This window comes from Sebastes umbrosus, chromosome 1 (genome assembly GCF_015220745.1).
Source record: "Sebastes umbrosus isolate fSebUmb1 chromosome 1, fSebUmb1.pri, whole genome shotgun sequence".
Taxonomy (NCBI): Eukaryota; Metazoa; Chordata; class Actinopteri; order Perciformes; family Sebastidae; genus Sebastes; species Sebastes umbrosus.
In genome coordinates this window covers 22,148,889-22,165,749 of record NC_051269.1, presented here as the reverse complement: position 1 = coordinate 22,165,749, position 16,861 = coordinate 22,148,889, and the positions used below count along the sequence as shown (strand labels likewise).

The 16,861-nt window shown below is 39.6% G+C and overlaps 1 protein-coding gene across 19 annotated transcripts in view; it reads right to left on the bottom strand.

Annotated features, from left to right (window-relative positions):
- The window catches only part of slmapa (sarcolemma associated protein a), a 76,096-nt gene that overhangs the window by 42,317 nt on the left and 16,918 nt on the right, over positions 1–16,861 (bottom strand). For all 19 annotated transcript variants that reach the window (XM_037749003.1, XM_037748928.1, XM_037749401.1 and 16 more), the window contains exons 3-4: positions 2,517–2,664; positions 610–682 (exon numbers count right to left, since the gene is read on the bottom strand). In XM_037749003.1, the coding sequence (XP_037604931.1) occupies positions 610–682; positions 2,517–2,664 (221 nt within the window). The remainder of the gene's footprint in view (positions 1–609; positions 683–2,516; positions 2,665–16,861) is intronic.

Genomic DNA, 16,861 nt, shown 5'->3' with positions numbered 1-16,861 from the left:
ATTACAAACTCACAGACACACACAGGTGGGACTCCCGAGTACAGTAGGAAGCTCCATGCTGGGTCAGCTGCTGGTCTGCTACGTCCCATTTAACTGAACAACACACCACACACTTTGGTGGTACTATAATTTGTCAACACAATATCCTTCATTCTCCAACACTCAGCATGAACTCATGTTAACATCAAATGACCACTTGACCAACAGCAACAACAGTTGGTGTGGAATGGTATATTACAAAGATCAAAAACCACACTCAAACCATTTCCCTCGCAGCTTGTTACAACAATATGGCTGATCCTCATCAACAACCAGACTGACACTAATCACATCACTATGCAAGCATAAACTTGGTTTGTGTGTGTGTGTGTGTGTGTGTGTGTATGTATGTGTGTGTGTATAAAAGCAGCCAGACAGGCAGTAACAGCATCATTTACAGTAACAAGAGATCTACTAAAACCATCAGTCGTTGATTCATTCTGACCAATGATAATGTTCCATTAACAAGTCGAAACAAATCTTTAATTCAAGCCATCTAACCATGGAGAAATTTGAGAGTGATCATTATGAAAGATTCGTGGATCAGTGTTAACCAATGAGAATACTTACTCGCTTCGTCGGCGTGCCTCCATCCCATCAGGTAGGAAGAGTTTGATTGTTGACACGATGCAGCCATGGGTGACTGGAAACACAAACAGACAACCACCATGTTAATGCACACATCAGTACTGGTTACCAGTTTTGAGTCAACATCACGTCGGGAGAAATTGGAGTTCTCCATCGTCAGTGAACATGGAGACTGTGGAGAGAAGTCCTAAAGTCCTTGTAAGGTGTCCTTGGGTGTCCAGAAAGGCGCCACCAAATAAAATGTATTATTATTATTATTATTAAACCCTATCACCCAGCTGCTATGAAAAGAAGGTTGAGTGCAGCTTCCATCACACACGTCTTTGTACTTTAAAAATCTTATAATTGCTTTACTGTTCACACTACAATACATTTTTGTCCTGTTGATGTGGGAGTGTATGACCTACACAGCTGATCTCACGAGGTGTACTGATTTCAAGAGTATTCCAATGATTGCAATATTCAATAGAAACTAGGGCTGTCAATCGATTAAAATATTGATTTATCGCATGATTGTCCATAGTTAATCGGAATTATTCACAAATGAATCACACATTTTGTATCTGTTCAAAATGTACCTTAAAGGGAGATTTGTCAAGTATTTAATACTCTTATCAACATTGGAGTGGGTAAATATGCTGCTTTATGAAAACGTATATATATATTTATTATTGGAAATAAATTAACAACACAAAAAAAATGACAAATATTGTCCAGAAACCCTCACAGGTACTGCATTTAGCATAAAAACATGCTCAAATCATAACATGGCAAACTGCAGCCCAACAGGCAACAACAGCTGTCAGTGTGTCAGTGTGCTGACTTGACTATGACTTGCCCCAAACTGCATGTGATTATCAAAAAGTGTGCATGTCTGTAAAGGGGAGACTCGTGGGTACCCATAGAACCCATTTTCATTCACATATCTGGAGGTCAGAGGTCAAGGGAACCCTTTGAAAATGGCCATGAAAGTTTTTTCTTCGTCAAAATTTAGCGCAAGTTTGGACTCCTAAGGTTTTCTAGAGACAGCTACAACCTCCAAAAGATTGATTGCGTTAATGCGTTAAAGAAATTAGTAAACTTTAAACTTTACTAGGCCACGGAAATGACATACTTAATTCTAGTTCTAAATTTAGGTGGTGTTCTACAGACCTGATTCATTGTAATAGATAACATAACGTTTCAAGAGCCTGACCACTAATTTCCCTACAGTAAATCAATGGATATCAATGGCTGCCCAAAATTGTAGGAAAAATGCATTCAAAAATATAAACAACAAAACTGTATAGCATTAATACACACAGATGATCAGCGAAAAAGGAAAACGTACATGATTTGTAGTTGAAGAGCTAAAATCTGACAACACACAAGGCTTCATTTGTTCATTACAATCATCCTGAGAAAATTAGCTGCAACTTAAATATATTTTGTGATAGTTTTATCTAATGTATTTCTATGTAATTCAGTGGTTTCGCAGTGTTGTGTTAAGAACTGTAGACTGAATAGTGATGTTCACGGACTAACCTGTAATGGAAGACTCATATGAATGCAGCCAGGTTGAATGCACATTGGGTCTCCAGAATGAAAAGAGTATTAGTGGAGCTGAAAATCTGACCTTAATATCTGCTCTGCACTTTAAATGCAAACAGTATGTAGTCCATGACCTTAGCAAAACAAGCCCTAAGGTACTCTCGAGGGTCAATCAAGTGTAATTATTTCAGGGTTTTATGTGTGCATTATCAACTACAAGGATGGTAGAGGAAGGATTTTTTTCCATTCTGAATATCTCTTAACATACCACAAAATGTGTCCACTATAAACCGTGTTCGTGTACTAACTAGAATTTGAATATATTACTGTGTGTGAATATATTCTGTATGTGCATGTACCTTTGCGTGTGTTCTCAGTGACGTCGACGCCAAATTGAATGATGTCGCCGGAGAGAACCTCGCAGGGCGGACTCTCCTCCGAGCCGCGACTCAACCTCTGGCTGTTGATGAACGTCCCGTTGCTGCTTTTAGTGTCCTGCAGGTAGAACTGAAACACACAAACACAGCAGGTGTCAGAAAAAAAACATGTGAAGAAATCAATAAAACAATGTCACAATAACAACAGACATGGACGGACTGTAATAATCACTGAAATGAAGTAGAGTCAAGTTTAAAATCATTGAGGACACTGACTGAAGGGATTTAAAAAAATATATATATATATGATACAGGATGACAGTAAACATTCAGCTGCAGCTCATAATGAAATTTCACAACCGTCAACAGTAATTTTCAAACTATACATCATACTGGTGCTTACTGTATGCCACAAGACCAGAATGTCACCTTCAGCCAGCAAGAAGAAGATAAAACACTCAATAATAGTTTTTTCATGATATATATATATATATATATATATATATATATATATATATATATATATATAAGTATATATAATAACATTTTAGATCTGATGTCATTCAATGTTTGATATATTTTACACAAAAAAATTATATGCATGGTAAATTCCAGTGTTCGAATTACACTGTAGCTTTTAGGGAAGCCCTATTTTTTTGGGGGTAGGAGGGTATTGTACACACTGCTGTACTGCACTTTGTTGTCATGTATAGTGATTATTTGCAAAAAAACACAATTCAAATTATTAGGAAATAAAAGATTGCATTTTTATTGATTAAAAAAAATTTTGGTATTGGTGGTTTATCATTGGCAGAGCATTTTGGCAACATTTTCTTGGGCGCTACCCACATAATCAGCTGTGCTGCTCATCCCACAAATGCATGATCCTTACAAGTTGGACATCATTGTGAAGGTAAATAAACAGGCTTTCCAACGATGTAAAATACAATGCCATTTAGCATTGTAACAACAGAGAAATAATCCACCAAACACAAGTTTCCGAACTTTTTTTCCCCAGTTTATGTAAAACATTTGATGGAAGTCCATCTAATAGTTGTTTGAGCCATTTCAGTCTGTACCAATGTGGTGCACCGACCAGCATTGCCATCCTGGGAGCCATGCCATTTACGTAGCTACAAAGAGCCCCTACACATTTTGACGGTATATTGATGTTACTCAAGTCTGAGGTCAGTGGTCTTTTATCACCCAGCACATATGCCAAAATATCGTTTTCTCTTCCTAGTTTGCCTGCTTATTGTGCCACACACACACAAAACATGTTCATTAATGTGTCCATCTCTGAACCCCTGGGCATGTTTCATAGGCTTTACACTGAGAAGACAAAGAAAAATAAACCTTTATGGTCTAAAAAAAAAAAAAGGAGTAATAATTGACCTTGTCTGCCTTTCAAGGTACCCTGTCAATATCATCCTGTTAAAACTAGGGCTGTCGATCGATTGTTAATTAATCACACATTTTTTATCAGGTCAAAATGTGGGAAATTTGTCAAGTGTTTAATATTTTTATCAGCATGGGAGTGGACAAAAATGCTGCTTTATGCAAATGTATGTATATAGTTATTTTAGGAAATCACTTAACACAAAAAAATTACAAATATTGTCCAGAAACCCTCGCAAGTATTGCATTTAGCATAAAAAATATGCTTCGATCATAACATCGCAAACTGAAGCCCAACAGGCAACAACAGTTGTCAGTGTGTCAGTGTGCTGACTTGACTATGACTTGCCCCAAACTGCATGTAATTATCATAAAGTGGGCATGTCTGTAAAGGGGAGACTCGTGGGTACCCATAGAACCCATTTTCAGCTCAAGGGACCCCTTGCCATGCCAGTTTTTCCTCGCCAAAATTTAGCTTAAGTTTGGAACTTCCTTCCCAACAAGCTAGTACAACATGGTTGGTACCATTCCTTAGGTTTTCTAGTTTCATATGATGTCAGTATCTTCACTCTAGCTTTAAAACTGATTGTTTTAAAGTTGCGTTAATGCATTAAAGAAATTAGTGGCGTTAAAACAAATTTGCGTTAATGCGTTATTATTGCATTAACTTTGAAAGGCCTTGTCAAAAAACATCATTAATTATTGCAGTCTATGAAGAAAATGCTTTCTTGACTGCACGGGTTCTTATGTTGTAGCACTGCACTTGATTCACAGTGAACTCACTCATCTCCTCCTGCCAGTACTTGAGGCTGTGTGACTAGTGGTTTATAATTTAATCCTGAGGCTATACTGTAGTTCTACCGCCCATAAATGTACAATAATATTGACAACACAGCAACATTTCACATCGTTTAAAAGCACTTAGACACAGTCACAAAGCACAAATCCATGGGACAACAACAACCCCGACAGTAAAACACAAACAGTAAGAATCAACTGTTTCATTCACATCATCATCATTCAGAAAACAAACATACGCTTAAATCAATTATATATTCACAGACACAGAAATGTAGTGTATATACACACACACACACACACACACACACACACACACACACACGTACAGGAAACTGAACACACAAACAAAACAAGCACATGTACAGAAAAACACAAGGATTAAAAGATAACATAAACACAAACGTAACACACAAGCATAAACCTTAAGCAAGAACGCACACAGACACAGTAAGGTATAAATTACCCTACACACACACACACACACACACACACACGCACACACACACACACACAGTTAGCGATCTGATCTGGATGCCTGAGGCCTGTCTGTCTGTCGTTCCAGGAGTTTCATTCATCAGCTCTCAGCTCTCCGTCATGACTGAAAACCACTGTCGATCTACCGGAGAGAGAGAGACAGACCGAACACTGACGAGAGGAAGGAGGGACTGAAAGAGGAAGAAGAGAGAGAGAGAGAGAGAGAGAGAGAAAGAGATGCCGAGACGGACTGGTTGACTTCGCTGTTTATCCGACTGCAGTGTGCTATGAAAAAGCTACCAATTCACAGATCATGATAGCTATATATACACACACAAGCATACACACACAAGCATGCACGCGCACACACACACACACACACACACACACACACACACACACACACACACACACACACACACACACACACACACACACACACACACACACACACACACACACACACACACACACACACACACACACAGACAGTTACCTCCTGTCCCCATGGTAACCTGGAGACAGGGAGGGAGGGACCTAACTATAGAGCTTTTCACCCAGCAACAACACACACACACACACAGTATGCGTCACATACCTCACATATGGCTCTCACACACTTTTACCTAGTGTGTCCAACACACACACACCAATAAAAAAAAACATGACGTCATCAACCTGTGAGCAGCAGGCGGTTGGTTTAGTCTCAGGCCAGTGAAAGTCACCTGTCTGTATTTATTAAAGCATTTGACATGTGCTTGTTTCACAGCATTATCAGCAACATGACAGCCAAAAAAGTGATAATCAAGAGACGACAGCAGCGAAATGGAAAGTGAAGCAACACTACAGCTTTGTGCAGTACCCTCATTCCTTTGAATGGGACCACTGTATTGGCACATCAGTGGTCTCACTCAATGCAGAGGCTCCAGCAATAATTACGCAAAAAAAGTTTTAACTGAACTTTTGCAATGCAACGTCATTAGGCAAGATGCTGTGTTGGCCAATCGAAGTGTATTTACATGAGAATTATGGTAAAAATGTACAATTGAAAAACATGGTCCTTTCAAATACAGTGGAAACTGCTTATAGTGATCACAACTGTCCGGGTCAAATTGATCACAATCAGCGGATGATTACTGTAATTTGTGTTTTTGTGCATCATTTCTCATGCAGATTATCATCTATTTGACATTTGTATATTTATTACATAAAAAAGGGAAGTTCATTTTTTCTTTTCTTTTCTGACCGATAGTCAACACTCATTAACCGATCATTAACCGTTAACCGACAAGATTAGTGCCTGGCGTGCAGGGGTGCTGTACGGTTGTAGTGCCTAACAAGCCGCCCAGCTGCATTGATAACCTGACGCACAAACTGGTTAAATTAACATTTATTGACAGCTGCAGTGTATGCGTAAAAACAGGCAACTGAGTCCCCAGTTCACCCGACCGGGAGAGTTACTGTAGCAGCCACGATGCTGCATGCATTGTCTTGGACACACGCAGCCACTTTCCCAGTAAGTCTCCACCGCATCAATTAGTTTAGATGCAAGGTTGTCAGCTGCGTGTCTGCCTGGCTACTCCGTCAGGCTGTCCGTATTACAAGCCTGCCGTAATGTTAGCGAGTGTCCGGTCGACAGACAGAGCATGTGTGTGACGATAGTGAGTATGAAATTATCAGTAACGTTATAGCTGTGAACGTAGCAGTGCCGTGTGTGTACAGTTTATTTGTCCGTGAATAAATGCTACAACTCCTCAAGACCCAAACCACGTTCCCCTGTCTTGCTTGCCAACATTGCTATTTTTGTCCGGCTCTGCAGCACGAGCGGTGCATGCAGAACGGCGCCGCTTTGCCGGGGTCCTCGTTCTCTCACTCAGTAGCGGTATGGAGGGAGATTGGCGCCGGTCTGCATGTGTGCCGAGGAGCCGGTCGGCAGAGTTTTATTTTGGGGGCATTACGTGACCAGGCATTATCAATCCAGTTGATGAGGGCGGCTTCAACCACAGGTCCCCGTGCGCATTTGTTTTTTATTCAGAGAAAATGACTTTTTTCCCGTTATGATATCAGTGTGTACGCAGCACAGGTATCCAGCCAGAAAGCAGATGTTCCGCGAGTCAAAGTATCGAGGGAGTAAAGTAAAAGACAAAACAAAAAGTTAATTAACGTTAGTCTAACATAGTTTAAAAAAATGTTTCCATATGTTTCCATGTATGAAAAGACCCCAAATGAACACTGTAAGCCGACTACTTGATTACTATAAGCAAATTATTTAAATAGCATTTGTATAGGAATGATTCTGTCCCAAACTTTTTGATCCATAAAAGCAGTTGACCACTGTAACCGTGATCACTATAAGCAGTTTCCACTGAGAGCAGATGATAAAAGTGGGGGTAAAAGTTTACTAAGCTACTGATCAGTGAGACTGTGAGAACTCAACATTTTCACCTGCTACACCATCCTTACCAACAAGTAAAAGCTTCTTTTCCTTTCACTAGGCCTTCAGAGGAGCTCCCAGTATCTTTCTGTCAGTTACGATTGTTGTCTGATCTCAGCCAGCGTTTGATCTCCCAAACTCATTTTAAACACCTTAACCTCCTCGCAGTATGAATGAAACAGGAAGTCGCTTTCATTTCCCCAAAACAAACTGTGGTGAATGAGGAAATTAAGCAACTGTGATTCAGCATTAAACCCAGAGTTAGAGGGTAAATGGGAGCTTTGAGGCGACATCATCCATCAGCAGACAGTCATTTTCTCACTCTGCAGTATTCCCATCTGACTATGAGGCAGCAGCACACCGGCAGTCAAGCAGCAGTACAGACGCAATTCAGACTGAAGTGTTTTGCGACATAACACTCTCCAAAATGACTGCAAACTGGCTGATTGCTGACTCAAAAGCATGTGTGAATGAATGACAGATTCATTGGTTAAGCGGTAACCCAGGTGACTCGTTTCTGAAACAACATGAATGTTTTCTATATGCTGAGTTCAGGTGTGTTGATCTGATGGTTCATCTGATCTCCCCTTCTGAGACGTAGACACAACAAAGCAGTTCACAGGCTGCCTCACTGATTGGTTGACTTCACTAACCATGGATACTGGCTGAGATTTCCTCTGTGTGTGCGTGTGCGTGTGCGTGTGCATGTGTGTGTGCGTATTTTTGAGAGAGAGACAGCAGTAAACTTGACTGCCACACAGCAAGCTACTGTCTCTGAAGAGAGAATTGTGAAAGGAAGAGACAAAGAACAATCCTGGTTTATTACAACTTGAGTCTTCATTTCTACTGCACCAGAACACTGTGTGCACACAACTACAGTAAGTACAGTAGGTCAAAGTTAGATAGATAGCAACTTTATTGATCCTGAGGGAAATTCAAGTTTCCAGCATCTCAGTTCCATAGTGCAAACATATTAGTAAAAAGGCACAAGTAAGTAGTACAAAAACAATATACCAGATATAAAAATACCAGGAGATGAAGAAAATGTTAAAAATGTGAATATAGTGCAAAAAGTGATGTAGTGCTGGATAATAAAATATAGGAGATATAGAGACCAGGGGATTAAGAAATGTCAAATATGGAATATAATGCAGGATAAGAACTGAGGTAGAGAGTTTTTTGAGTTGAAGCAGGAAGTGGGTCTGTAAACTGTGATGGATGATTACAGAAGACAGTTTTGAATCATCATTTTACTGTTGGCCTTCATTTTCTCTTCTATATAAGTTTGTCTAACCTGGAAGTTTGTTTACAAACTGTCTGATCATCTGACTCCTCATGTTTCTTGACCTGTCTGACTTTTGTTTTTGTGATATCACCGTGTTTCCAGATCTCAGATATTAATTTGGGTAAGTATAATGATATCACAATTAATTTAAATGACATAACAAATAACAAAGATGACAAAAAGTGGTGTAATGGACTGTAGTTGATTCGTGATCCGTAAAATATGCAATCAGGAGATCGGCATTAATGTTTTCTAGTCGCCGATCCCTGATAAAGCTACATTGTGATGTGAACAACAAAGTTGTGTTGAAATCGGCAGGAGGAGGGCTAGTAACGTTGGCAGCACCAGAACAGCTAACATACAGAGGTTCCATTAAGTCACATTATGGTGCATTCAGGCTCTCTTCAGTAAAAATATAATGAGTATTGGGCGATGGTAAATACATTTTTTATCATGATGTGTTCACATGTAATTTTGTAAAATGTCGTTTTTGGGCAATAAACTTGAATAAATCCAGTTGTTTGAAGGAGATGTTTCGGCTTTCAAAATAAGGTGTTAACAAATGGAACTGTATATACAAAATACATATATGGAAATGAGCTTGTTTGGATTATATTCACCAGAAGTATAAAACATTACATGTCTCTTACAAATTAAAAATAAAATACCACTAATTTGTGAGGGAAATGTCTTAATTCTTTGATTTTTTTTTGGGTTGCTGGAATTTTTTTTATAAATAATTCCTGACAATGACTGACATATTTGACTTCAGGACATCTCTGACTACATGCTGAAAATCTAAATTTTTACTCTATCAATTTAGATATTTTTCCAAAGTAAAAGTCCCAATGTGTATGATTCATGGCTTCCCATGATCTAGTGTTAAAAACGTTTTTAAAAAATAGCAATAAATCGTAATATCAAATCAAAGTACTTGTAGAATCACAATACTTAAAAATTGCAATACATATCGATGTATTGTGTATAGGTGTATTGTCCAGCCCTATTAATGAATCAATTGTCAAAATTGTTGCCTACACATATTTACTCGTCTTTCTGTCTGTTCACTGCCATTTCTGTCCATCTGTTTTGCTTTCCTCCTCTTCTCTCCAATCTGTTTCTGTCTCTACGTTCATCCTGCTGTTTCTCTACTACAGCCATTAGTGATTAATCTCCATCCCCATTAACAATTATGTAACAAGCACAATTCTCCTACCGTCCTGACAGAACATTGGTTTCTGTTCATTTCAGGATTGTATGAAACACAAAATGTTGTACAAGTTACATTATCCTCACATGGCAATGTGCATTGATTTAACAAGTCTGCTGGTATGCTGAGTTCTAGTACTGGTGAGAGGCTCTGAAGTACCAGACTGGAGTGTTTACTGTCACCGGACCCTCAAGACCAACAAAAGAATACATATTTTTGAAAAGAATTGAGGATATTTCGTACTTCTCGTATTAAAAAGGCTCTGAAAAGAATTCTGGAATAGTGAGATCATTTTTCCGATCCATGCAATATCACACACAAATGCACCACTTTTCAAACTGATCTACGCTTGTGACTGATTTTCACCACCACCGACATTCCTGCACTACTTACACCCACTAACAGAACATTTCTCTGAGAAACACTGCTTCCCTTTATCCCTCTCTGTCCTCCTCTCCATCTCCCCTCCCTCATTAGTGTCAGCTAAACGAATGCCATGTAATTGTGTTTGGATATTAATTTTGCCCTCAGCCTCCAAAAACAAACCAGTGCAAACCATCAGCAGGCAACCAAACAGGCAACGACAACCACTTAACCAGTCAGCAGTTCGACACATGACACCAGTTTGGTTGGACAGTGCTCCACACAAACCCACACACACACGGGTTAATGAACAGATAGTAGCAGTCAGCTGACAGATAAACTCTGGGCCTGTATTTATCAAGTCTCTCAGAATCACTTGTAGGAGTCACACTGAGGTCGTTCCTCCTGTTCATACATGCCTTAAAGAGATCCACTACTACAGTAAGATATATTCGCACGGGACTAGTATAACCTGGGGACCTCTTGTAATTTGTAATAATTGCGGCGGTCGTCTGATCTTAATCCCGTGTGAATCTGCCACGTCCGTAATTAGTCAAGAAAAAAAGTCCATCGCAAATTATCATATTTCGCCAAAAACAGAGGTCATGTGATAATATTACTCCTATGTAAGGGACAGTGGACAAAGTCCACATTCCTTGTTCTGTTGAAAAATACAAAGTTTATCTGCAGTTAATGTGAGGCTAGACAACTGAAGTGAGTTGTTACCAAAGTTACAATTTCCCCCTCTTTGTTAAAGAGGTAATTTCATACTAAAAAAAACAGGCTAGCTTTGGAAGGTACCCATTTGATTTGATTAATAATTCAGACTGCTCAAGCCTCATATTAATCTTAGATAAACTTACCTCTTACTTCTCATTTACAGTGGAAGCATGTTAGGAAGGGATCTTTTAATATATATATTAATGGCAAGTATGAACAAGAGGAATATTTACAGCAAGCAAAACCAGTTTCAATGCACACATGGGCATGTAAGTTGTTTTAAGGCGGACTTATCCTTTTATCCACTTAATATCTTTGAGGAGGATGTGGTGAATATCTTTAATGAAAGTTCGACATCCTGTATTTCCTCATCAACTAAAATTTGCAACCTGCTGGGTAGTCCTAACAGGTCAGAATAGCTCTGCGGCTCTCTAACATATAGAGGTCGGATGACTTTCCTCAGTTAGGGAAGATGAGAAAATACTTTTGGTAAAAGTCGGACTAAACCTCTGTCACATTGAGAATCTTGGGCCAGTCGGGACAGATTTCCTACTCTGAGAAGCTTGACAAACCTTTTTCCTAAACTATCATGGCCCACCAGAAAACACTGAAGCAAAGCAGCTATGCCGAACCCTAAAAAAGCAAAACACTGAGACTCATATGGAGCTAAAGTAGGTAAATATATGCACAAAATGCTGTCTATCAACAACTTTAATCCAAAAATGTCACCCTCAATATCATCCAAATGATCTAAACACTCAACTAAAATGGTTTACATCCCAGCACAATCTAGAGGTGGACAAATAGAACTGAGATGCATAAAACTAAAAGTTTCACAAATCTGTAGAGAATCAGAATGTATTTTTGAGGGGTGGATAAGTGAGTGGGGGTGATTGTTTTTGGTTTGTTCTGCCTTGTATTAAGGATGCTAATTTTGAAAAATGTTCCTAACCGAACCCTCGTTAACCAATCATTAACCGTTAACCGACAAGATTTGTGCCTGGCATGCAGCGGTGCGCCAGCTGCAGTGTTTGAGCACAACAAACAACTGAGTCCCCAGTTCACCCGTCCGGGAGCATTAACTTAGCAGCCACGGTGTTGCGTGTAGTGTCGTGGACATGCAGCCACTTTCCCAGTAAAAGTCTCCACCGCACATTCAGTTTAGTTTAGCAGGTTGTCAGCTGTGTCTCTGCCCGGCGTAACGATACTTTGTCGGCCAAACTTTCGCGATTGTCCGACAAACAGTGTGTGTATTTGTGCTACGTTAGCAGCCCTAGCAGTGCCTTTGGCTTCGTGTTTGTAACTTTAACAAGTGACCGACAGACCGTGTGTGTGTGTGTTGGCGGTGAGTGTGGGGTTGTTGGTGGCGTTATAGCTGTGAACGTAGGTGTAGCAGTGTGTTTACAGTTTATTTGTCAGTGGATAAATGTTACTAAACTACATCTCCTCCGCTCCGCTCAAGCGAGCTGGGAAACCAGAGCCAACTTCCTATGTCCTGCAACTCCGGCTACGCCTCTTAAGGGGGGCTGTTAAGGTGGACCAGCTTTTCTCCTTAAAGTGACGAGCCGCTCCTCTGAGTCGCTCAGCTTTTTAATTAATTATTAATATTTCTTTTGACCGTTTCAACCGAAAGCGTTAATCGGTTAAAATGCTTAATGACGTTCAACGGTAAAACGGTTAATTATTAACATCCCTACCTTGTATGTGTGATTGTTATCTTGCTTGTATATATAAAATTATTAAAAATGAAATACGATAATTTACTATAGAAATACTGGAAGTAGTGATGCAGTGTAATGTTAATATACAGCAACTTATTACTGTACAGATCAAAGAGCAACAGATCAACATCAGTCACAGTCACAGAAGTCAAGTGGAAGGTCAAATGGTAAACAAAGAAGAAGCCATGAAAGTTGTGTTAATAATTACTGACAGTAAGAGTATGAAGAGGCTCTTTTGTGGAGCTGGATGTCAAAAGATTGGTCACACCACATGACTGGAACTGAGGCGTGAGATTCTCTCCGTATTTTATTAAATGAATAAATCTGTCACGCTGAAGGAAGCGAGTAATGTCTGGTGCGATAAACCTGTTATATTAACACTATTGTTGCGCAGACAAAAGGGGGGCAGAGGTTTGTTAGGCTAGAGAGAGAGGGAGAAAAAGAAAACGACAACGGCAACGAACGCCTTCCACACATGGACCCTGTCACGCTGCTGGGCTCCTCCATCTGTTTAAACAATGTATTTTTAGTGTTCACACATAGGCCTCTGTTCAACAGTTCCATGCTGACTGTTCAAACTAGGGATGTCCTGATCTGCGTCCTTTAACATCGGGAATCTGTCGATACAGAGACCGCTTCAATACTAATACGTATCTAATTAAATGTTATTAAAAAGAATACCGTTCAAAAGTTTGGAATCGCCTGCCACAAAAGCTTGATTGGATACAGTCAGATGTCTGAGAGGACTACTCTATATTATTGAATGGTTTTTCATGCTTTTTAGGATGTCGAAAGTAGTTATGTCACAAGAACCAATACTTAGGTACCAAGTCAATGCAAAAATTCTGAAAACGCGACGATGCTGCATATACAGTACCGTCAGAGTATGAGACTAACGGTGTCCCGTCGTCCCGGGTACGATAGAAAATGTGTTTAGAACGCAGTAACTCACTATCGACGTGTCCAGGGGACGCACCCTATTTTGTCCGTGATAATGCTACATTGCCAACAACAAATCCGTGTTGAAATCCGCAGGAGGAGAGCTAGTTATCGTTGCCATAGATTTACATTATGATGCGTGTATTAAAAAAAATTTGTATTGGGCGAAGGTAAATTCTAACATCATCATATGTTCAAATGTAATCTTGCAAAATGTCGTTTTTGGCGAGAAACTTGAATAAATCCAGTTGTTTGAAGGAGATGTTTTCGCAGCCATATAGGATAGATAGTAAAGAGGGAATTAAGACCGTTTTAACTTCCTAACAAAAAACAATATGCATACGTTAATAACGGATGTTTATTGTTTTACTTTTGTTTTTTACCGTGGTATTGAATTGTTATGAAGAATTGTGGAATTTTACTAGTACTGGTTTCTACTACTAAATTTCTGGAATTGTGAAATCCCTAGTAGAAAGTCCTCTTTACAATAGATGTTATTTTGTAGGGTTTGTTTTGTACGTTGAGAACAAAATGCTTTACAATGGTTCAACCGGACTGGCAATTGAAAGGGAAGAAAGAGACAAAGATACCTCTGAGCAACAGTTCATAAGAATAGACCTGTAAGAAATCACTTTTCTTAGTCACTTACACTTTTCTGGGCTAGAAAACAAATATCAAAATCGAAGGGTATTTGGGGGATAAAATGGTTACAACAATATTCTCCCTGTAATGCAACACTGTGGGGACATCGACGAAATGGAAGTTTTAATCATTTAATTATTCTTCTTTTAGAGCCAAAACTCAAATGTAAATAGTACATTTGGTGTCTGAATTATACACATTTTTTTTTCTGTTAAAATAGCCACTATTGAAGGAAAGAAGAAAAACATAAATACATCAGTTGTTTCCAAACTTTAGAATGATGTATTTATCCGACGCATTAAAAGAACTGCAGCCTACTCAAGCGCAGTGCTGCAACAGCAGGCTGAGGTGGACTAAACACAGTAGAGTGATTTAAGACAGGGTCAGATTTTGATCGGTTTAATTTTAGCCGATACCGCTCCATTAAAATATGCCTGGATCAGCATTGATACCGATTCTTGGACATCTCCAGTTCAAACATAATGAAACCATTTTTGATATTGCCGTAGTGCTCACGACATATTTGGCAACTTCCACATGAGCTGAGCCAGAACAAGAAGTTATGTATAATGTACGTGGTGAGAGATTGCTTGGTACAACATGTCGTTAAGCTGTCTTGTTGTCGTATCATCGGCATGGAGTAAGAGCAGGTCTTTGATTTAGTACTCGAAGTTAACTCGGGCTGCTTTGTAAAACTGGCAGAGCATTTCCAGGTTACAGTGCATATCTGAAAGAGGCTGTAGATGGAGAGAGCAGGGAGAGTTTGTTGATCCTGGTGTGTGCAGAGAGCCAGCTGACTGAAGTCTGGACTCCTGCCACCGTTTCCAAAAGAGGCGGTTTGCTGCTACTGGCAAACAGAAAGTGGGTTTTATCAGTCAGCACGTGAGCTTATTCCTGCAGAACAGTGCGTGCGCTTCCTTGAAAGGTGAGTGTTGGTGAGCTACAGTGTTTCGGCTACAGATTTCAGCTGCCTATTTTCAGCTGCCTATTTTCAGCTCTGTCTCTTTCGTGGTCTATATGGAAGAGAGAGAGTGCACAACAGACAGTAACTCTCTTCTTCCAGTATCTATTATTTATTTAATACTTGAACAAGTAGCTTGCTTGTCAACAAAATATCATTGATTTTACCATGTCAAATATGTAATTATTAGAGCTCAAGGAAAAATTGATGATGAATTAGTCAATAGACAGAAAATTAATCCTCAACAATTTTCATTATCAATTAATGATTTAAGTGGTCACAGGATTGTAATAAACCCGTCCAATCATTGTATGGTTAGAAGCTAATGCTGCTAGATACTTTCATTGGAAAAGAATTGGCAACACTGGGCTCGTTTTTTCAGCTGGATCATTTTTAAGACTCTAGTGTACTCTTGCTAGTTTCTCAACATCGACATATATTACAACCAATATTGCACCATGGCCGACACTAAATCTGGACAACACAAGGACAACGCCGCTTCCACACCATCCCGACCCGACAAAAGATCACGTCAATCCGATTCCGCTCACAACTCCCCGGACAAAACATGCTGCTCAGAGGTCAGTGACATTTTAATATCAATTGACAATAAACTATCTGCACTGGACGCAAGATTATCACTCAACGAAGTTTTACATCGCGAATTCCAGCAGCTCCGCAAAAGCCTGGAATTCAGCCAAGATCAAATATCCTCACTCACGACAGAAAACAAATCCCTCCACCACTCCATCACTTCACTCACAACTCAGCTCGCCACCGTTACAGAAGAAAAACAGGACATGAAAGAAAACATACTCGATCTACAGTCATGAGAGACAATCACATAATTTCCAGAATCCCAGAACACACACAGGACGACAACCCAGAGCAGCTGATAAAGGACTTCATGACCACTCACCTCAAATATAAACACATTACAAGCAGATATAGGCCTCCTTCAAGAAACTCACACATCTGAATCTGACTTTCATAAATTAAGAACACCACAATTCAATCAAATCTTCTCCGCACATTTCAACTCTTGACAAAGAGGGGTAGCCACTTTAATACACAAAAATATATCATTTACACACAACAACACCATCACAGATCCTGAAGGACGATTCGTCATCATAAACCATACACAACAGCTCTATCACTATTGCATGCATCTACGGACCAAATACTGACGACTCATCCTTTTTCCATAACTTCTTCCCCTCTCTCTCCGATCTGTCAGACTCTCCAATAATAATCGGAGGAGACTTCAATACAGTCATAAACCCATCACTCGACAGGTCTAACAATTCAAACAGCACATGTAACTGCCAAACTACAGAAACCATTAAACAGTTCATGAGTGATTTTGGTCTTGGCGA